At 59.5% G+C, this 21221-nt stretch overlaps 1 protein-coding gene across 1 annotated transcript; it reads left to right on the forward strand.

Moving 5' to 3' along the window:
- The first annotated feature begins 575 nt into the window (after window positions 1–575).
- On the forward strand, window positions 576–3359 carry LOC120875686. Its single transcript, XM_040257608.1, has 5 exons — window positions 576–604; window positions 789–1457; window positions 2122–2263; window positions 2844–2981; window positions 3251–3359. Exons 1-4 carry the CDS (start codon window positions 576–578, stop codon window positions 2874–2876), a joined length of 873 nt encoding a protein of 290 aa, XP_040113542.1. The 3' UTR covers window positions 2877–2981; window positions 3251–3359.
- Window positions 3360–21221: the final 17862 nt, after the last annotated feature.

Consider the following 21221-nt stretch of genomic DNA (forward strand, 5'->3'; position numbering starts at 1 on the left):
GCACACGGCCGCCCCCCGCACCGCCCCGCCACGCACACCGCGCTCGGCGCCCCCCGCCGTCGCCCGAGGCCGCCGCGCGCCGCGCGGGCCGCGCCCGCCCCGTCCCATAGCGCCCCGGCTCTGCGCCGCAGCTCTCGGGTCAGCGGTCTCCGGGTCCCGGCGGGGAGGTGCGGAGGGCAGGGCTAGCGGGCGGGTTGGCGACCGGCGTCAGAAACGCGGAGGCCCGGGGAAGGCAGCGCCGTCCTTGCGCCCCAGCAGAGCTGGGAGCGCTCTGGGCGCTGGGCGCGGCGGGCGCGGGGCGGCGGGCGCGGGGCGGCGGCGGCCCCGGGCGGCTCTCCCACTAGGGGTAGCTGTTGCCTGAACGCCGGAGCGCTCCCCTCTCGCCGCTCGCCTCGGCCGGCGCAGCCCCGGCCGCTGGGCGCACCCGTCCCGTGCGTCCCCGGACGTCGCTCTCTGCCCCGGGAACGTCGGGACTGGAGCGCCCGCGCTGAGCCACCTTCACCGACCCAGAGCGCTGCGGCTCGACTCACCGCGGAGGCGCTGGGACGCGGGGAAGTGCGTACTCTCAACGGGGAATGTGTGTGGAGGCTTTTAGGGGTGCGGGGTAACTCCCCAACTCCATGGGGGCCCTGGTCGGCTCTGCCGCCACGTCCGAGATCTTCTCATGACTCGCTGCGCGCGGCGCGGGGCCGGCGACTTGGGGCGGCGGGGCGCGGAGTACCTTGACCTGTGGGGTCCCGGAAGCTGGGAGCCAGGTCGCCTCGTCTCGGGCCTCCTTGATCCCCGAGGCGAGGCCTGAACCGGGTCGGGAGCGATCTTGACGCCGGGGGAGTCCAGCCCGCCTGGGACGCTCTCGCGGTCGCGGGGACTCGTCTGGGGCGGCGGTGGCTGAGCCCGAGCCCGGCGCCGCCACCGCCGGCGTCCCGTGCGCTCGCTACCCGCCCGGGGACCGGCCGCCTAACTTCTTCCCGGGACGGACACAGCGCTCGCATCCCGGGCAGAGGTGGAAGCTCGCTGATCCGGATCCGGCGAGGGCACCGCTCTCGGCGGCGGCGGCGGCGGCGAGGGAACAAGTCTCGGGGAGTCAACCTAGGGTACCGAGCCCCAACCCAGGACCCGGCGGGCCCCAGCGGGCGCGGAGAGAGATGCGCGTCTCGGGCAGAGGTCCTCTCCTCCGGTTTTCGCGACCCTGGCGGGACCCTCTGCCCTGCAAACTCCCACCTGGGACCGCGGCTCCGGCAGGTCGAGACCCCGAGTGGAAGGCAGGCCAGGGCCCTGAAGGTAGACCCTTTTCTCTTTCTCCCAGCCAGGCGATGCCCCTGCGGCCTGGGGCGGCGGCGTTGGCTGCTGCAGAGCAGGGGAACTTCCCACCCAGAGGAAAGGCCGCTTCATCCCTGTCCCCGCTGTTCTCCGCGCCCCTGGCACTGCCCATCAGCACCGTGGGTAGGGGTCTTTAGGTGAGTTAGGGAATTCTTCCTGATCCCAAAACCTGGATTGGGGGCGTCCCCCTTGCCTGCTCCCCCACCCCCCGCAGAGCATCTCTGAGCTGGCGAATCTGTGGTTCCTTGACTTATTTTTTGCTGGGCCGGCGAGTCGGGGTGGTGGCTGGGGGGAGAAGAGAAGAGAAGCTTTCTATTTGGCTAGTCTCTGAAGGATGTTTTGGGGCCCTGAGTTTGCCCGCTCCTGGACAGGGGTCATGGGAGTCCCAACTTCTGTTGGACAGACTCTCCAGCCCTGATTCCTTAATTTCTGGGAGGTGGCAGTCTCAGACCTGTGCACTGTCCCCACCACATGTATACAGGAACCGGGCCAGGGCCATGGGGCTGTCCTCCCTACCCTCATTTACCCCCTGCTTCCTCCCAGCTGCCCACATCTTGGTCTTGACTTGCCCTCACCTGAGGCCAAGTCTTACCTGGGACCTGGAAAATCAAAAAGCCAACGCCCCCGCCCCAGGCCGCAGGGACATCGCCTGGCTGAGAGGGCCTTCGGCGCTGCCTGGGATGAGGTGGTGGTGGCAGGGTGTGAGGAAGGAGTGGCCTGGAGCACAGGTAAGCCTGGTCCCTCCGGAGCCTCTGCGGGCAGCCCAGGGAGACCACCAGCCCATAGGCCCTCCGGCCCCAGGGAGGCTCGGGTGAGCAGTGCTTGGCCTCAGGACTGTCGGCGTCCTGGCGGATCTGCTCCTGTTCCTCGGGCCAGCCGGCTCCACCCAGTGTTTCGGGATTCCGGGACATCGGACCCTCCGGCTCCCACAGCCCCTGTGCAGGTGAGGACAGTCCGAGCTCCAAGTGGCCTTTGGGATACAGGCCCCGTGCGGAGACTCTCGCTCCTCTGCCTCTGCCCGGCCCTCCCTCCCTCTCTTCTGCCTCCTAAACCCTTTTCCCTCCCAAGCAGCCCCTGCCCCCTTCCCCGCCTCCCCAGGCTGCTTCCTCCCAGCTGCCCACATCTTGTCTTGACTTGCCCTCGCCTGAGGGCAAGTCTTACCTGGGACCTGGAAGATCCAGGCCTCGGGCCCTGGGGGACCAGAGTTGGAGCCTGGGCTGTTCCCACGCCAGTAGGCTGGCCGGGCCGACCGCCTCCTTCCTGCCTGCCCTGCGGCAGCTCCAGCAGGGGGCAGGCCGGGGAAAGAAAGGGAAGGACACGTTGGCCTGGGTCTCCTGGGTGTCCAGGAGCAACTTGGACGGGGGGAGGAGGTTGGGCAGGTGGCTGGGGCCCCCGGGTAGAGCAGGGAGGACGTCGCTGCTCCCCAGAAACCTTGCTCTGCAGACCGTCCTCTCCGGCCCCTCCCCCACACTGCCCTGTGTGGGTGGCGGGAGAGGGGCCTCCCAGCCGGTGTCTCCCTCCAGGTAACACAGCTCCCACTGCCAGATGGATGCTGAGACTCCCCGCGGGGCGCTCAGGCACCCCCCTGCGGGAGGGCCCCCTGGGGCTTCAGCCGGGGGCAGGGGCTGCTAGCGCACCTGGCCAAGCAACTCGAGCAACAGGTGTGTCCTGGCCGTGAGCTTGCCCAGAGGCCTCAGCGCTCCATCTCCCCAGCCCCCTGCGCAGGCCTCCTGGGGCCCTGGGGGGGTCCCAGCCGCCGTCCTGCCTCTGAGCCTCCGTGCATGCTGTTCCCTCTGCTTCCTCCCTCCCCTGGGACCCGCAGGCCTTCTCCTTGGCCTGCACCTGCCCCTGGGTCTGGCGTGCCCCACCCCCACCGTCTCCCTCCTTGGGGCAGAGGCCTGGGCTCCTCTCACCACTGTTCTCGTGTCAGCTGCTGCCCAGACCCTGCCTCTCCCAGGCCAGCCCAGCCAGGATCCTCCACAGCGACGATCCTGCCCCACCGCGCCCCCAAGGAATCCAATAAAGCTTTGTGAAACCACCTTCCCGAATGCAGTGTGGACTCATTGGAAACGTCTAACTTCCAAACATTTCATCCTGCCCTTCTGCACGCTGGCGGGCAGCCCTAAGCGAGGTAGGGCGTGTCTGCAGCCGGGCAGAGTGAGGTCTTCAAGGACCTGGGACCGGGGGGCACACAGTCCCTGGGAGGTCCCCTTTGGGTAGAGCGTCTGGTGAAACCACCCCCACCGCGTCCCCCTGGCCGCTGACCTTCCTGGGAGTCCTCTCACGGGACCCAAGAGCCCCCATCGGGGGGCAGGGGGGAGGGCTGTGCTCACCCTTTGCTTTTGCTTCAAAGACCGTTTCTTCTTTCTGACTCGACCTCTTGCAACTCCGGCTCTGTTCGGCTCAACAGGGTGGATGCGCCACTGGTGGGCGGTGGCTGCGGGCTCAGCGGTCTCCGGGTTTGGGAGTCTTAGAGGTGTCCTTGGCCCAGCAGGTCTCTGTCCATCTTCACAGGACATGCTCTGGCTGGGCACCCTCCCGGGAGCTGCCGGCGGGGCTCTGGGGTGGTTGGCCGCCTGGGAGCTCGGCCAGGAGAGCTTGTTGGGGCCTCGGGGCCTGCATGGAGCTGGCTTTGGCAGCGTTCCTGAGCCGGGGGAGGTCTGAGGCTCCTGGCCAAAGAGAGGGGAAGGCCTGGAGGTGAGGCCCTGGCTACCTAGTGGGTGACCTGGGCGCATCCCGCCCTCCCTCCAGCCTCATCACACATCGCATGGGGAGTGAGAGGCTGCTTTCCATGCCTTCCCTGCACTACGCCTCCATGATCCCAGAAGATTCAAGGAGGGCCTATAGGTCCTTCCCTGGATGCTGCTCTGGAGCTGGAGTCTCAGTTCGCTCTGGGGCTGTCGAGAGCCCCCTGCTCGATGGAACCTGCTCCCAGCCCGTCTTTCACCTGCCCCTTTCTGGCCCCAGCTCTGGGGCCTTGTATGTGGGCCCAGTCCTGCCTCTCAGACCCAGCCTGGTTCTGACTTGCTCCTGCCCTGAGCGCAGACACAACTAAGCATTCTGCAAGCCTCCTGGTGCCAGACTGGGCCCCTGCAGAGGGCGGGTAACTCCTTTCCTGAGGCCTGTATGGGAGGCTGCCCATGGGCGCGGCCTGCCTGGGGCTGGAGGGATGTCGGATGCTCAGTCATTCATGTGGAAGTCAGACTCTGCTCTGAGCCCTCCAGTGGGCTGGAGAGCCATCTTTGGGTCAGTCTGTCCTGTCCATCTCTTACTCTCTCTGGAAGAAGGTAGGGTACAATCAGCCAGCGGACTGGCACCCTAAATTGCTTTGCTTCTACGACTCTTTTTCCTCGACCGAGAGGTGTGCCTGATGCCGTGACCACGTTGTATTTGCCCTGGTCTTTATGCCGGGCAGTGGCCACTCTACACGAGGGCACATGTGGGTGTATCTATTTATACCCAGCCTTGTTCTGAAGTGCTCTTCAAGCCTCTTGCAGGAAGCTGTGGAATAGCAGGGGGCGCCACAGAGAAGAAGAAAGAGTGGAACCGTGAAGAAGGACCTATTCCCCCCTGGGGACCCAGGGCCACCCCAGCAGCCTCCACGTGGGCCACAGACCCATTGTGCCTCCAATATCCTGGTAGTTAGACCTGATGGCTGTGATTCCCAATGTCCAGAAGACAAAATGACTGTCCAGCTGCCCGAGATGGGCAGCTGTGGGTGTGCCTGCGCTGGACACATGCCGGTAGGACCGTCTCTGAGGCCAGTCAGCCTCCGTCTCTGAACCTGGGGTCACCATGGTGCAGATACCCAGGGCTCTGTACAGAGTAAATGCCACTACGCTCATGGCTGCCAGCGTGTAGGAGCTCAGCAGAGAGGGACCCTCGCCTGGCGTTGCTGAGGCTGAGAGATGGCCAATAAAGCGGTGAGGGTCTCAGCTCTGCTGTCTGGTGAGGGTGCCCTCCTGAATTGCATTGACCCCTTACCCCCAACCCCAAACCCTTGTCCACCCTATGCTCCCAGTGGGCTCACAGTGAATCAGGCTCAGTGTTTACCCTTCAGGAGCCCCAGAGCCTGGCCAGGCCCCTGGAAAGAGTAGGTGTGCTCCAGGGAAAGGCCCCTAGTCTTCAGTGAGATCTTTTGGAGCTGGTGGGAGACAGGAAGGCTCAGGGAAAGGAGGGTCTATGCAACTCTGTGTGTCCCAGCAGCCTCTGTGTGTGTCACTCTACTACGGTCAAGCTGTGTGATCTTGGGCAAGTCACTTGAATTCTCCATGCCTCCATCTTGTCATCTGTGAAATGGGCAGATCATTCAACCCCACCATGTACGGAGGTTGTTATTGTTGTTCAGTTTCTCAGTTGTGCCCAACTCTTTGCAACTCCATGGACTGCAGCACACCAGGATTTCCTGTTCTTCACTATCTCCCAGAGTTTGCTCAAACTCATGTCCATTGAGTCAGTGATGCCATCCAACCATCTCATTCTCTGTCGTCCCCTTCTCCTCCTGCCCTCAATCTTTACCAGCATCAGGGTCTTTTCCAATGAGTCAGTTCTTCACATCAGATGGCCAGAGTATTGGAGCTTCAGCTTCAGCACCAGATCTTCCAATGGATATTCAGTGTTTATTTCCTTTAGGATGGACTGGTTTGATCTCCTTGTTGTCCAAGGGACTCTCATGAGTCTTCTCCAACACCACAATTCAAAAGCATCAATTCTTCGGCACTCTGCCTTCTTTATGGTCCAACTCTCACATCTGTACATGACTACTGGAAAAACTATAGCTTTGACTATATGCAACTTTTATTACCCCCATTTTATAGATGAGAAAACTGAGGCTCAGAGAAATGATTTGCCTAAAGACACAGAACTAGTGTCTGATTCCAGAACTCACCCTCACTAGTTAATGAGAGATGCTCAGTGATTAATGGGGTGACACTGGGGGCAGAATGGGGTGTGGGGAGGCTGAGAGAAGGGCTTGGAGGTAACCTGGCTTCTCAGAGGGATGGGAATTCTGGGGAAGGGGAGTCTGCCTTGTTCTTTGGGAATACGCCGAGTTGGAGGTGTCTGCAGGTCTCAGGAGAAGATTCCTGCACTAGGCCGGGATGGGGGGCGGCAGAGGGCTGGGCCTCGGTATTGTGGGCATAATAAAGCTTTGCTTTTGGAATTTCACACTGTTGGGGAAAGATGGTTGCTGACAAGCCACGGTCTCGAAGCCAGCTAACCCTGCATCGAGAGGGCTGGGTGCTGGGATGCTGGCCCCTGGCCAGTGAAAACACTTCTCTGAGGACGGCGTCTCCAGGGCCCTTGGGTGGTGGCAGGTGTGGATGCCCATAGCCGAGGCTGTCCCCGTAAGGACCGAGCTTTTCCATCCAACGGGTTGCTTGACCTTTGGGATCTCTGGGATCTCACACACTTGATTCAAATCCTGGCTCCACTTCCTGTAGGCTGTGTGGCACTGGGCACATTCCTGACCCTCTCTGAGCTCATCTGTGAATGAGGGTGCCGGTACCCTCTGCTTGGGGGTTGATGGAGAGCCCAGGAGGTGTGAATGAGGCGTGCCTGGCACAGGGGGGCCGGACAAGCAGCGGCTGTCCGAATGCGCCTGCTTTTCCTCAGCTGTCGTCTGATGGATCTGATGGAGGGGGTTGGCGGTAGCTCAGCTCCGAGCGGGTGAAGTTCACGGGCACAGGTGGGGTCACAGGTCTCTGTGCGGTGGTGGTGGTGATGGCCGTGCAGCTGGAGTGGACCGAGAGGGTCCTGCCTTGCTCCTGCTGATTGCCCACCCAGGAGGCCCACTCGGCCGCCTCCTTCTCCAGCTGCAGAAGCTAGTTTCCTCCTTTGGGGCTTGGCACAGCTGCCCTTTCTCCTTGTACCCCACAAATACAGAGAGCTCCATTCCCCCACATCTCACTCGCTGACCAGGGCCTCCCTGCGGGCACACGGGGACTGACTCAGCGGTCTGCCCGGCCAGCACATGGTGGGGTGGGGCCCCAGAGGGCTTCTGGACTTGAGCCCACTCCTGGGGTGACCTCGAATAAGTCCCTGGGCCTCTCGGAGCCTTGGTGACTCGAGGGGGGTCTGCCAGCGCATCTCAGAGCAGATGGTGCTCCTGGTGAGTTAGGCTCTGCAGCCCCTCGCTGCCACTCGGCGCCTGGTAACAAATAATCGCATGGCAGCGAGCAGGGTTCCTCACCCGCTGAGGGCGGCTCGGGGCACCTTGCTGATCTTGGCAGGCTCCCTGGCGTGCCCGGGGGTCCGCCAGTGTCAGCTGACCCAGGGATGCTCTGGTGTCAGAGTGGACTCTGCTGTCTGGGATGCTCTGCTCCACGGACCCCTCCTGCTCTGGTGGGCGCGCCTGGCTGGGTCCCACGGGGATGGCAGAGACACAGAAAGGAAGCGGCCTTGACGCATGGCTCACCTTAGCCCCTGCTTGTTCCGTGTCTGCTCCCATCCTGTCAGCTCAGAGAGGGCACCCACTCGGGGGTGGGCCTGCCGAGCTCCTGGGGAAACTCGGGGCACCGGGAGTGTGACGGACTGTCTCCCACCAGGATGGAGCCTCGGACTGCAGCTGGTTGAACCCTCAGCCCGGCCCTCCTGGCACCTGGCCCAAGGTTTAGCTGGACCCAAGTGGGACCAGACCCAGCCTGACTCTGAAGTGTGATGTCGAGGGAAGATGCATTTCTGTAGGGTCTCAGGTCCACCCCCTCCCCCTTCCCTGTGGCAGCTGTGTGAGGCTGGTCAGCACCCTTCTCGGAGGACCCATGTCCTGTGGTCTAAATGGCCCCAAGGGCTCACTGATGAACTTGGCGAGTCCCTGGGGTCTCCCCGTTTCTTGCTTGGACACTGACCTTGTTGCATGACCTGGTCCATCCCTGCTCCCGTGGGCCTCCTGTTCTCACCTCTACGATGGGGATGAGCTCCGTGTTTTGTAAAGGAACTTCCACCTAGGGCTGGGGGCAGGGGTCTCAGGGAGAGAGACAGTAGGGGTGAGAGAGTGCCATCGAGAGACAGGGATGGAGAGAGAGACAGGGAGCCTGGGAGGCAGGCCTAGCCTCTGCCTCTGATATTTGCCTCTGTGACGCTGACAACCCCACCATTTGCCTGTCAGCTGGCCTGCTGGGCAGGGAAGGGGGGCAAGGTATGGCCCCTGCTTCAGAGGGACCCCCAACGTCCCCACACTCCCGTCTGCCCAAGGACCCGCCCAGCAGGCCAGCTGATAGGCAAATGGTGGGGTTGTCAGCGTCACAGAAGGGGGTCATTAATACACATCCTTGTACCCATCACCCCCACCAAGGGGTATGCAGAAGCTTCTCGAAAGAGGCAAAGCAGAAGGGAGGGTGGAGGTGAGGCTGGGGTCCCTAGAATTAGGGGCTATACCTTGCCTCCCTTCGCTGCCTGGGGGTGGTTCCTGGGAGGGCAGGGGGCTTTATCCAGGACAGGAGCCTGTTACCGTGAAGCAGTTCAACACGCGAGGGTACAGTTACCCAGGAGGACTGTGCAAAGTCTGTTCTATTTCTGAGGAGCGGAGTCTCCACTGCCTTGGCTCCTCCATCTGTAGACAGGACAGGGACTCGCGGATGCTGGGGAGCTTTCATCAAGTCCCTACTGTGCCCCAGGCCCAAAGTGCAGTGTGTCTTCAAGTGTTAGTCCTGGGGTGGGAAGCTCTGTGCTCAGCCGTGGTGAGGAAGTGGCAGGGAGGGGTGAGTCCTGCCAAGGCTGTGCAGGGTGGCACGCCCACCCATTCGTCCGTTCTTTCATTCAGCACCTGCAGCACTCAGATGCTCTGAGGACCACCCCAGCCTTGCCTTGGAGGGGCTCTGGTCTGTGGGTGGGAGCTGGAATGCCAGGTTGGTTTGGAGGTTGGCCCAGGGCTGGCTGGAAGTCTCGACAAGCCTGGGTAAACCTGGTCCTTACCCTGTGGCCAGCGGGCCAAGATGCAGAGGCAGATGACAGAGGAAGAGAGCCCAACCCAGAGGGACCTAGCTTCCTCCGGCCCTCCTCGGACCCACAGTGAAACGGCTCTACTGGAGTTTCAGGGTGACTTACTTGGGGATGTAAGGGCTGTGGTGGGGCTGGCTGTGGGCTGGACGGGGACAGGCAGAGTCATCACGTGACCGCCCTGCGGGCAGACTCCCCTAGTGGGGGTGGGGGGTCCTTGAACATCCTCTTGCTGAAGTCCCTTGGTGTCCCTGGCCAAGGCTGCTTCCTGTCCTGAAGGCTCAGAACTGAGGCTGAGATCTCCTGGGTGCTGTGGGCCCCAGGCAGGGCGAGGCCGTGGACAGCCTGGTCTTGCCAAGACCCTTCCGGGCTTCAGTCTGAGTGGCCCACGAGTCCACGATTTGGGATGTGCGTTCTTGGAGCTCAAGGAACTTCTCCCCAAGACCCCAGGCCTACAACCGGAGTGGGTCAGCATGCAAGGCCTCCACTAGACAGAAGGAGCCCCCGGGGAGGGCCTGGGAGCCCTGGGGCGGGGGCGGGTCAGCCGCAAGAAGGTGTGGTCAGAGCCTGCGGAGACAAGGGTGGGGAAGGCGAGGCCAGATCCTCATTCCAGAGCGGATGTTGAAAGCGGCTGCATGGCCAGCCTTGGGCAGGTGCAGTCAGCGTGCTGGGGCAGAGGGCCACGACCCCCCCCTCCTCCAGTCTCCCCTCCTATCGCCTCCACTCCTGCGCCCCCTTCCTTCCCCCACCTCGCTCAGCCAGCAACCCCCTGTGCCCATGACCCTGGGGGCTGGCTCCGTGGGTTAGCGGAGGCTCACAGCCCTTTAGAGCAAGCACTTCCGTGACCTCCACAGGCCCCACTGGCAGATGCTGATGGTAAGACCTACCCTCCCCAGATGATGCTCCTGCCCTGAGCCAGGCAGGTGGGCTCAGGAGCCACCCTGCTCTCGGGACCAGAAGGGCTGCAGCCCCAGCTGGGGGGTAGCAGCTGAGCGTCTCCAGAAGTCAAGGTGCAGGTGTGGGCGTGTCCAGGGCAGCCCCACTGCCCACTGTCCCAGGATGGATAGGTCACCTCCCCAGACCCCTTGCAGGGCATCCTCCCACCCTGGCTGGGGTCAGGCCCTCCTGACGGACTGCCCTCCCCGGCTGGTGGTGGCCCCAGAGGGATTCTCGGGGTACCTCTGTCCTCAAGAAGGGCTCTCTGGAGAGGAAAAAAGAACACATTTCAACACCTCCAGATTCTGAAAATGGATTTCTCCCAGGGAAACAGACTCAGAGCACGCTCCCTTCCCGGAGAGAGAAAGAGCCAGGAAAACAGTGGGGGTGCTGGGGGAGGGGAGGAAGGCCCCAGCCAGGCCAGGATCGTGGGAACAGGACGAGGAGTTGGCGGGAGCTGGCTGCAGACCCTGCTGGCTGGCGATCACGGGCAGTGCCCCCCGGGCAGGCGACTTGCTCTCTCTGGCCTCAGTTTGTCTTCCTGGTCAGTGGGTCCCTCTCTCTGCCTCACGAGTGATGCTTGGAGGCTAGGATGCAGGTAAAGCAGGATGAAAAGCCTTCCTGAATCCAAGAAGATAGCACCAGAGCATTTCTGAAGGTCATCCTATTGGACCCAGGATGGTTCAAGTGTGCCGAGGGCTCCAGGCATGACTGCTGTGTGGCCTCGGGGAAGTGGTCAGCTCTCTCTGGGCTCCAGCTTCCTCTTCTGGTAAATGGGAGCAAGATCTCTAACTCGCTGGTTCCTGGGAGGGTCAGCTGGGACATGGATGTACTGCCAGGCACAGCTAGAGCTGCCAGGGTGCTCTGAGTGGCTGGGGGCATCTCTGGGGGCACTGCCAAGCTTTGGCTTATCCGCCCTTCCCTCGCTTGTCCCTTCCAGGGCAAGTCCCCTCCCCGCCTCCCCTTCCCTTGCTTTGGCTGGCACAGCTGTGGGGCTGCCTCCTCCAGGAAGTCTTCCCAAATGCCTGAAGGGTATCCTGACTTCAGCAGGTCTGTGCCACACTGTCTCTCTCTGGGGACCGTGTATAGCTGCCTTCTGTTAGGCTTTGACACCTCCGATCTCACTCCTCCTCTCCATCCTCCAGAGCCGGGTTTGAAAATCCACTCTCTGCCCAGGATGCTATCCCACTTGCAAATGTCCAGCTTCCGAGTAACATCCAAACCACTCAGCCTGGCCTTGGAGGCTTCCAGTGGGCTCTCTCTTTCCCTCTTCTGGTCCAGTGCCTGCCCCTGTCTGACACTGACCCAGTGATCCCGCCACTCAAGTGTCACGGCCGCGACTCCACGAATGCCAGGCCCGTGAGCACTGATGGAGACCACCAGCCTTTGCACAAGGCGCCAGCCAAGGCTTGGGGAGATGGGACGCCTCTCCATCTGACTCTGCATCTGAGCATGGACTCCTGTCTCCGGCTTCGAGTTTTAGCTCTTCACAACAAAGCCCAGTTTCTGCACAGGTGCTCCATCCACTATCTGCTACCACCTCTTCTAGAACTCCTTCCGGCTGGTCTTCCAGTTGTCCCTCAAGCCTTGGTCCAGACATTGACCCCTCAGATTCTTCCTCATATCACCTCTCTCCTCTCCTGAAGTCTGCACTGCCTTTTACTTGTGACTTTTGGTTCACCGTGACCCTGGAGGGAGGGGAGATGGTATTCTAGGCAGAGATTGTTAGTCGTTCCCCACTACCCACTCTCCACTCTTTCAAAAGTAAAAGAAACCTCAAATTTGAACTGGGTACATGGCTATTCTTTCAAGTTCTCAGCCTCCCTCGTAGCTATATGTATCTATTTAACCAATGACACATATGAAATCAAGATCTGTGAAACCTCTAGGACTTTCCCCCACTAGGAAGAGAGGTGGCTTCCCCTTCTTCTTTCTGCTCCCACTGCTGGATGACAGATGTGATGGCAGGAGCCAGAGCAGCCATCTTGACTGGACATGATGGAAGCTGGGTTTTGAGGCTCACAGAGCAACAGGGCGGAAAGGGCCTGGGTTACCACAACATGACTCTAGAATGCTGAAGCTCAGACTGTTACATGAGAGGGAGAAAAAAGAAAAACAACCTTCTCTCTTGTTTGGCTTCTGCACATGCTAAGTCGCTTCAGTCATGTCCGACTCTTGGCAACCCTGTGGACTGTAGCCTGCCAGGCTCCTCTGTCAATGGGATTCTCCAGGCAAGAATACTGGAGTGGGCTGCCAAGGCCTCCTCCAGAGGATCTTCCCGACCCAGAGACTGAACCCATGTCTCTTATGTCTCCTGCGTTGGTAGATGGGTTCTTAACTAGCACCACCTGGGAAGCCCTCTATCTGGTTTAATCCAGTGTTATTTTTGGCATTTATTACAGCAAATATGTATTTATTACAGCCAAAATGTATCTGAACAAGTAGAGACACAGATAGGAAAGTTCATCAACTGTTTGCAAGATGACTAAGTGATTACCAGCCGGAGGCCAGTGGGCCTCAGCTTGGAGGCTGCCTTTTAGAGCATGTGGTGCTCTGCGGTCCTAGAGGGGTGTGTCCACAGCTTTGCATGCTGGCCGTGTCCGTTGTAATTGCGGCTCCTTGGACAAGTCTGCATAACAGCCCAGCGGCTCAGCTGCCTCTTCTGTGACTGGCGGCTGAGACGAGGTGACGCACGGAAAGGACCCAGTTTCAAAGGCGCTCATCTGTGTTGGCCCCTCTCCTGGGCTAAGCCAAGCCACTTTAGTGAGAGCTGAGGGGTCACCCCTCCTCTCGCCTGCCCTGCCCACTGCCCTCCCCGTTTCCTCTTCAAAGGGACCACCCTCCTCTCCCCTGCACTCCACCCGCCCCCCGCCCCCCAGCATTTTCCTGGGATGGCTGGTGGATTTAATGAGCCCACATGAAACGTCCAGCTTGTAACAATGAATATTTTCCACCAGGACTTCTCTTGCACTTAAATTAATGATCTCGAAATCTCTGGAAAGGGCTGCAGAGGAGAAAGGGGAGAATCTTTTCCAGAAGCTGCTTTTACTATTGCGGAGTTACAGGCCCCCAAGGCTGCCCCCACAGGGAACCGTCCTGACTTGACCCTTTGGAGGAGGAGGCTCTTTGGAGGCTTCTGCCCACTCCTCATTGGTGGTGTGGTACCCTTCGGGCCACAGCTGCCCCCTGGGCAACCTCCAGGTATGACCAAAGGGTCTTTGAAATGCTGACCAGCAAAGTCAGGAGAGGCTCCCCTCAGCCCCGTCTCCATCTCTGGGACCTTGGACTCCAGGACCCACCAGCCTGGAAGGGACCGGAGGAGGCGCCAAGTGGGGTGCTTCATGCTGCCCATCGGAGGTGCTGAGGGTCAGGGGGGTGCTGCCAAGGAGGGTCTGGCCCCACATCCACCTGGGCAGCCCTGTTTGCTTGTGGTCTGGGAACAGGGTTTCCCTTTCAGCTGCAAGAAGATACAGAGGATTTGAAAACAACAGTTGGAGAGGAGATGGTGCAAGTCCAAGCCACCACCCCCCCCCTTTAAACCGGTTTAATTGTGGTAAAAGACACATAAAATTCACCACCCTGACTGTCTTCAAGCGTGCAGTTCTGCGGCCGTGAGTGCTTTCGCAGGGTTAGGCCACCATCCGTCCCCACGATGCGTCCATCTTGTAAAACTGAGACTGTCCCCGTGAGACACGCGCTCCCCTCCCCCAGCCCCTGGCAACCACCCCTGTACTTTCTGTCTTTATCAACCTCACCGGGTGGAAGCAGAGAGTCTTTGTCCTTTGGTGACTGCTTTACTTCACTCAGCGTAATGTCCTCGAGATTCATCCAGTGTAATGGCCTCGTGGCCTGTGTCAGAGGCTCCCTCCTTCTTCAGACCGAATCTAATATAATCATGCCGCATTCTAGCAAATATCACTTGTTGTTCAGCTGTCGGCAGGCGCCAGGCAGCTTCCACCTTTTGGCTGCTGTGGATGCTGCTGCTAGGAACACAGATGCATTGAAATGTCTCCTTCGTTTCTCAGTTTCTTCGGGTGCAACTGCTGTGTCAAATGGCAGTTTGGGGATTATCTTTTGAGGACGCTCCATCCTGTTCTCCACCTTGGCTGCCCCACTTGACATTCACACCAGTGGTACACAGGGGGCTCCTGTGTCCTCACGTCCTACCCACACTTGTTCTTTTCCTTCTCTTTGCTGTTTGGTGGCGCTGGGGGCAAAGAACCCACCTGGCAGGGGGACAGAAGAGACGCAGGTTCGAGCCCTGGGTTGAGAAGATCAACCCACTCCAGTGTCTTTGCCTGGAGAACCCCATGGACAGAGGAGCCCAGCGGGCGGCAGTCTGTAGAGTGGCAAGGAGTCGGACACAACTGAAGCGTCTGAGCACGCACGCACGATACTTTATTTCTGAGTAGCCATCTTCACGGTGTCAGAGCCTCCCTTCTTACAGGGGTGACGGGAGATGCAGGCTGTGGGCTGGTTCCAAGGCTGCTTGTGGGTCCGGGGTGGGGAACTTCGGGGAGAGCAGCCTTCACGCTCCTCTGTCCAGCCAGGGGTCATCCTGGGGGAGGCCCTCGGCTCCCGAGCTCCTGCAGCAGCAGCGAGTGTGTCCCCACGTGCCCCTCCCCCGCCAGCACCCACGTCTGGATGTTTTCCCGACAGCCCTGGTTTGGAAGGTGCAGGTGGGCTGGCTGAGGAGGGGTCCCCCAAGCAGGGGATGAGCATTCAGCCACCTGCTCTTGAGGGGCTCCTGGCTGGGTTAGGGGCCACGTGGGTGCCAAGGGGTGACTGAGCCCTGGGAGGTGGACCAGGAGGGAGCAGGGCCACCTGTTGAGTCTTCATTCTAAAATTCCTGCCCTTTCTGTGGCCTCAGATCAGGGTCAGCAGTTAAGTGTCCCATGCCATTTTGAACCTGAATGGGCAAATGTGTGTGTGGTAAGTGCTGTCAGTGATGTCTGACTCTGGGACCCCATGGAGTGTAGCCCACCAGGCTCCTCTGTCTATGGGATTCTCCAGGCAAGGACACTGGAGTGGTTGGCCATGCCCTCCTCCAGGGGATCTTCCCAACCCAGGGATCCAACCTGTGTCTTACATCTCCTGCAATGGTGGGCGGGCTCTTTATTAGTAGCATTACCTGGGAAGCCCATGAAGCCAGAACTTGAGTCTTTAGTGGGGGAACGCAAGGCCAGAGGATGGTCACTGCCAAGCCACCTGCTGGTGGGACCCTCTAAAGACTGTCCTTTGATTCCCGAGGCTCAGGCCCTTTAGAAACCCCAAGCTATCCCATCCAAGAGCTAGAGGCCACGGATCCCATTAGCTTCCAACACATTCATCTGTTCAAGGTAGAGCGTCCTGAGGATCGAGACGGCTGTAGCAAGGATGGGACCCTGGGGTGAGTGCTGTGTGGGAGCTGGTAGACAGCCTCTGGCCAAGGAGGGTTGTATCAGGCGGAAGGAACAGTGTGGTTGAAGGCCGAAGGGGCTGGGTGCTCAGGGCAGTAGGGGAGGGGAGCAACTGTCTCCAGGGTGGAAAATGGCCAGACAGGCCTGGGGACCCGGGGTGAGGGGTTGGGGTTGTATGAGCTTCCTATCACTGCTGTAACAAGCAAATCACTACAAATGGAGTGGAGTTGTTGTTATTGTTGTTGCTCAGTTGCTAAGTCGCATCTGACTTTTGCAACCCTATGGACTACAGCATTCCAGGTTTCTCTGTCCTTCACTATCTCTAGGAGCTTGCGCAAACTCATGTCCATTGAGTCGGTGATGCCATCCAACCATCTCATCCTCTGTCATCCCCTTCTCTTCCTACCTTCAATCTTTCCCAGCATGGGGGTCTTTTCCAATGAGTCAGCTCTTCACATCAGGTGGCCAAAGTACTGGAGCTTCAGCTTCAGCACCAGTCCTTCCAATGAATATTCAGCGTTGATTTCTTTTAGGATGGACTGGTTTGGTCTACTTGGTGTCCAAGGGACTCTCAAGAGTCTTCTCCAGCACCATAGTTCGAAACCATCAATTCTTTGGTGCCTAGCCTTCTTTATGTCTGAGTTTCATATATCACCTTACAGGACTGGAGGGCAGAAGCTCAAAAGGGGCCCGCGGGGAAGGTTCCTGCTGGAGGCTGCAGAATGGGCAGGGGCCATCTTCTCGCTCCTTCCAGCTCCTAGAGGCCGCCTTTCAACCTGCCCGCGCTCCGGCTCCGAGTCTCCTTTCCCGGCTTCTTCACTCAGAGGACCTCGGCTATTTAAAAATGGGTAACCAGGGACTTCCCTGGTGGTCCAGTGGTTAAGAATCAGCCTTGCAACGCAGGGGACATGTGTTTGATCCCTGAGGAACCAAGCTTCCACACACCTCCCGGCAAATAAGCCCTCTAGCCGCAGCTACGGAAGCTGTGAGAGCGTCCACGTGCCACAAGGGATGGTCCCTCACGACGCAACGGAGACCCGACACAGCCAACCGAACGAATGACTAGTTAAAATAAAACAAAAGAGACCTATCGGGCTTCCCTGATCACTCAGCGGATTAAGAATCTGCTTGCAATGCAGGAGACCCCAGTTTGATCCCTGGGTCGGGAAAATCCCCTGGAGGAGGAAATGGCCACCCACTCCAGCATTCCTGCTTGAAAAATCCCATGGACAGTGGAGCCTGGTGGGCTACAGTCCAAAGAGTTGCAAAGGGTCAGACACAACTGAGCACCTAAGCACGCACTATATAGCTCATGGAACTCTGTTCAAGGTCATATCTCAGACCGGATGGGAGGGGAGTTTGGAGGAGAATGGACACGTATACACATATGGCTGAGTCCCTTTGCTGTCCACCTGAAACTATCACAATGTTGTTAATTGGCTATACTCCAATATAAGACAAAAAGTTTTTTTAAAAGGTAAAGGATCTTGGTGATGACACTGGGCCCACCAAGACAATCCAGGATCACCCCCCCGTCCCCATCTCAAGATCCCTAACTCAATCACTTCTGTGAAGCCCCCTCTGCCAGAGAGAAGAACTTGTTCTCAGATTCCCAGCATTCGGATAAGGCCATCTTTTGGGGCCATGATTCTGCTGACTCCTGGGTTGAGCCTTTTCTGGTGACGCGGAGCCACTGAAAATGTCAAACAGAAGCAAGTGGCGATCAGATGTGGCCTTGAGAAACATCCCTTCAGGAGGCTGCTGCAGCTGTGGGGCCCACGGGACCAGGGCACGCTGGGGCAAATGACCTTTCATGGAGAGGGGGGATCACAGGCACCTTCACAGCTGACGGCCCAGCCTCCAGCAGCACCCATTCTCCTCCCGGAAAACTAACGCTGCTCCTTCAAGGACCAGCCCAGGGCAGCCCTCCTCCCTACCCCGTGGTGTGGTTTAAAGCAGCAGTCTGTAATCTCTGAGATCGAATGCCTAGGGATCTGAGGTGGACCGGATACAATAATAATAGAGATAAGAAGTGAAGTGAAGAAGTGAAAGTCACTAAGTCCCGTCTGACTCTTTGTGACCCCATGGACTACAGTCCATGGAATTCTCCGGGACAGAATACTAGAGTGGGTAGCCCTTCCCTTCTCCAGGGGATCTTCCAAACCCAGGGATAGAACCGGGGTCTCCCACCTTGCAGGTGGATTCTTTACCAGCTGAGCCACAAGGGAAGCCCAAGAATACTGGAGTGGGTAGCCTATCCCTTCTCCAGCAGGTCTTCCTGACCCAGGAATCGAACCGGGGTCTCCTGCATTGCAGGCGGATTCTTTACCAGCTGAGCTATCAACGAAGTGCACAATAAACGTGATGAGCTTGAATCACCCCGAAACCAACCCCCGGCCCCAGTCTGTGGAGTGGGTTCAGGAACAGCCAGCACATTGGGTGAGCTCTCGGGCCCCACTCAGGAGCCTGGCTTGAATTCACCGGTGGCATCCTGCCGACAGGAATGCTTAGGGTCCAGAGTAGAAAGTAGGCCAGGCTTGGGTGGGGTGGTGGGGCCCCCTGAGCAGGGCTGGGGCCTAGCTCACCAGCTGAGAGGAAGGCTGCTGCTTATTCCCAGCTGTGGAGTTTGCCCTGAGCTGAACCAGCCTGTGGCCCCAGAGGCCCTGGCTGCTGAGGTCAGACAGACGGTGAAATCTCCCAGGGGCCTTAGTCACTGCGGGGGTGGTGGGTATTAGCTCCTTCCTCGGGACGCGTAATAGCAGCACCTTTGCCTCAGCCCCACCCTGGGGCCTCTCCCCGCTTCCTCTTCCATCTCCTCACCTCGGTGTTGGCACTCGCTGCCCTCAGCCGCCCAGTCCTAACTCCTACCACTACAGGTGGGGAGCCCAGTGCCACCCTGGTCTTCTTCTCCTGGCTCCTCCATGCCCTCTGAACGTGACTGCCCCTCCGCCCACTGGGTGTTCAGACGCGCAGGTCACAGGTCCCTGGGGCCCCTCTTTCATTCATTCAGCGACTTCCATCGAGACCACTTTATTATTATTTTTTTTTTCCCAGATTGGGGCTGGGTGCTGGGACACACAGATTATCACAGTCTTTGCCCCTTGGTGGGGGCGTCTCCTGTCTCTGGAGACACAGTTGGTTTCTCAGAATGAATAGCTGCTTCAATAGGCCATCACAGGAGGGGGCTGGCTAGGCTGGTGCGAACTGGATTCGCCACCTCGGCTACTCAGCCTGACTGCTCTGCTTTGAGATGTTCCACTCACACTACACCTCAGGACAGCAATTTTTTCTTTTTTTTGGTGGTGGTGGGGGGCAGGTGCAAAGCCTTTGAGAAATCCTGAATCGCCTGGCTGGGGATGCTGAGGCTCTGTGAGGGGATGTCACGTGACTAAGCATTCCAGAGTCAGCGGTCCAGCTGACCAGTGGCCCAGACCATCTTCCGGCCCTCCAAGCACCTGCATCATTGCCTCCTGGCTGAGCACTTCAGGGGCAGAGCGATTTGTTGGGAAGTGAATCCAGTCCCACTGTTCTCCAGCCCGAAGCCTGCCCTGGCCAGTCAGTCCTACGTTCTAAGGCTCTGTTGAGCCCTTCAGCGGCACCTAGTATTTGCAGCTGGCCTGGTCAGGGTCCCCAAACCTCCTTCCGTTTTCATCCTCAGTGCGCTAGGGCCCTGCACCCCCACCTAATCCAGATTAGGGGCTCAGGGATAAGGAGTAATGAGCAGAGGGATTCTTTCTCACCTGCCCAGCCTGTCCTGGTCACCATCTCAGGTCCTGTCTCACAGACCGGGATGTCTGGTGGGTCTTTCCATTTTCTTCTGAGCAAGCTTTGGTTGAACACCTGCTGTGGGACCCTCAGGCCCCATTCTTGCTGGACTGGGAAGAACTATGACAGCTCTTGGGTGTGGTAGGGGTCATTGGAGCATCAGACCTGGATTCAAAAGACTGGAAGCTCAGGGGAAAACAAAGCACTCCGATGGAGACACAGCCACTTCATTGGGGTGCCCGAGGAGGGGAAGGCAAGATCCAGCTGGGGGATCGCGAAGGGCTGACTTCCTGGAGGAGTAGGTGAGCACAGCACACCTCTCCATTCTCAGGCTGGTGGGCTGGGTGCCTGAGCTGCATTGCATTATTTATCCTTCCTGGCGCCCTGTGGGGAGGTGGGCATTGCCAGTTTACAGAGGGGACGCTGCTCGATGATTTCAAGGTCACAGCCTCAGATCGCTGTGTTTGTCTGTGTCTTATCTGATGCCACCTGTGTCAATCACCCATCACCGAGTAACAAAGTATCCCAAAACTTAGTGCCTAAGACTTATGCCCTCACTCTGGGCAGCACCTAGCTGGGTCCCCCACACAGGGGTGCCTCCCAAGCTATAATCTAGGTGTCGCCTGGGCCGTGTTGATCTTGAGGCCCAGCTGGGGAGGATCAGCTTCCAAGCTCCCTTGGTGGTGGCTGGCAGGATCCCTCGTGAGCTTATGGCTGGAGGCTGCCCTTGGTCTCTGCCCACATGGGTCCCTCCAACACGGGAGCTTGTGTTCTCCCAGGGCCCGAGCAGCAGAGTCCCACAAGATGGAGGGCCGGCCTTTCATCACCCAGTTGTGGGAATGACATTTCATCAGTTCTGAGAATGAGTCACAGGGGCCCAGCCTGCCCTGCAGGGGAGGGGCTCACACGGGAGGTGCACCCCTGGATGGGGGCCATCCTTGGATGCTGCTCCGTGCCCCATGGGACAAGGGAAGTCATTGTCCCAGCTTCTCCCCTTTGAAGCTGGGCAGTGCCGGGTCATGGCTTGGAGTGGTGGCAAGAAGGGAGTATGACAACGTCCTGGCAACAGCTGTGGAGACGTGTCAGAGCTCCACAGCTGGCACCTCCCGGCACCCCCGCTGCCTCCCCCCTGCCCCGCTCCCCCCGCGCCTTTGGCCTTCCCCCGCTGCCTACACGCCTGCCTGGGGATGGGCACAGTTTGGCGGCCAGGAAGCCCTTCATGGCACCCTCTCCACTGGCACGCCCCCTCCCCCAACACCTCTTTTCAGGAAAATGGGGAAGGGTTACGAGGAACTGACCATTTGTCTTTCAAAGGTTTTGCAATCTTCCTGGAAATGTGAGTGCTCCCATAGGGGGGCCCAGGCTGCTGGTCTGACCTCTTCCTGCTGCGGGCTCCAGTGACCTGGGCAGGGGAGCCAACGAGTCCCACCACAAGCCTTTTCAGGAACTGCCCGGGCCCTGGCCAGCCGAGCCCCCCAGAACCACACAGGCCACACTGGGGGGTGAGCAGCCAAGATTCCCTAGCTAGTGTGGGGTGGGGCTGGGGGGGAGGGGAGAAAGTGCTCCAGGGCAGGGTATTCCCTGCCCAGCTCCCAGTCCCCAGGGTGACCCCCTGCAGGCTTCCCAGGCCAGCTGGGCCTTCCCGGGGTTCCGGCACCCCTGGGGTCTCCCCTTCCTGTCCTGGCTACTCTGTACTCCAGTCACTGAAGGGACAGCTGCACTGTGCCAACGATGGGGGCCTGCCGGGAAACCGAAGCCTGGGAGGCAGGCCCAGCACAGGTGACCTCGGCCTCTCTGGGCCTCCGCTCCCGGGTTTCTAAGGAGGAGAGGGACGCCGGCCCTAGACAGCACCCCCACCCACAGCGG

Source organism: Oryx dammah, unplaced genomic scaffold, assembly GCF_014754425.2.
Source record: "Oryx dammah isolate SB20612 unplaced genomic scaffold, SCBI_Odam_1.1 HiC_scaffold_16, whole genome shotgun sequence".
Lineage (NCBI taxonomy): Eukaryota > Metazoa > Chordata > Mammalia > Artiodactyla > Bovidae > Oryx > Oryx dammah.

Bases quoted from the DNA above. Each gene is read 5' to 3' on its own strand.
- LOC120875686 (XM_040257608.1), top strand. From the start codon at position 576: ATGTGTGTGGAGGCTTTTAGGGGTGCGGG. The intron at 1,458-2,121 runs GTGAGTTAGGGA...CTCCGGCCCCAG, and splicing joins CCGTGGGTAGGGGTCTTTAG to GGAGGCTCGGGTGAGCAGTG. The intron at 2,264-2,843 runs GTGAGGACAGTC...GTCTCCCTCCAG, and splicing joins CTCCCACAGCCCCTGTGCAG to GTAACACAGCTCCCACTGCC.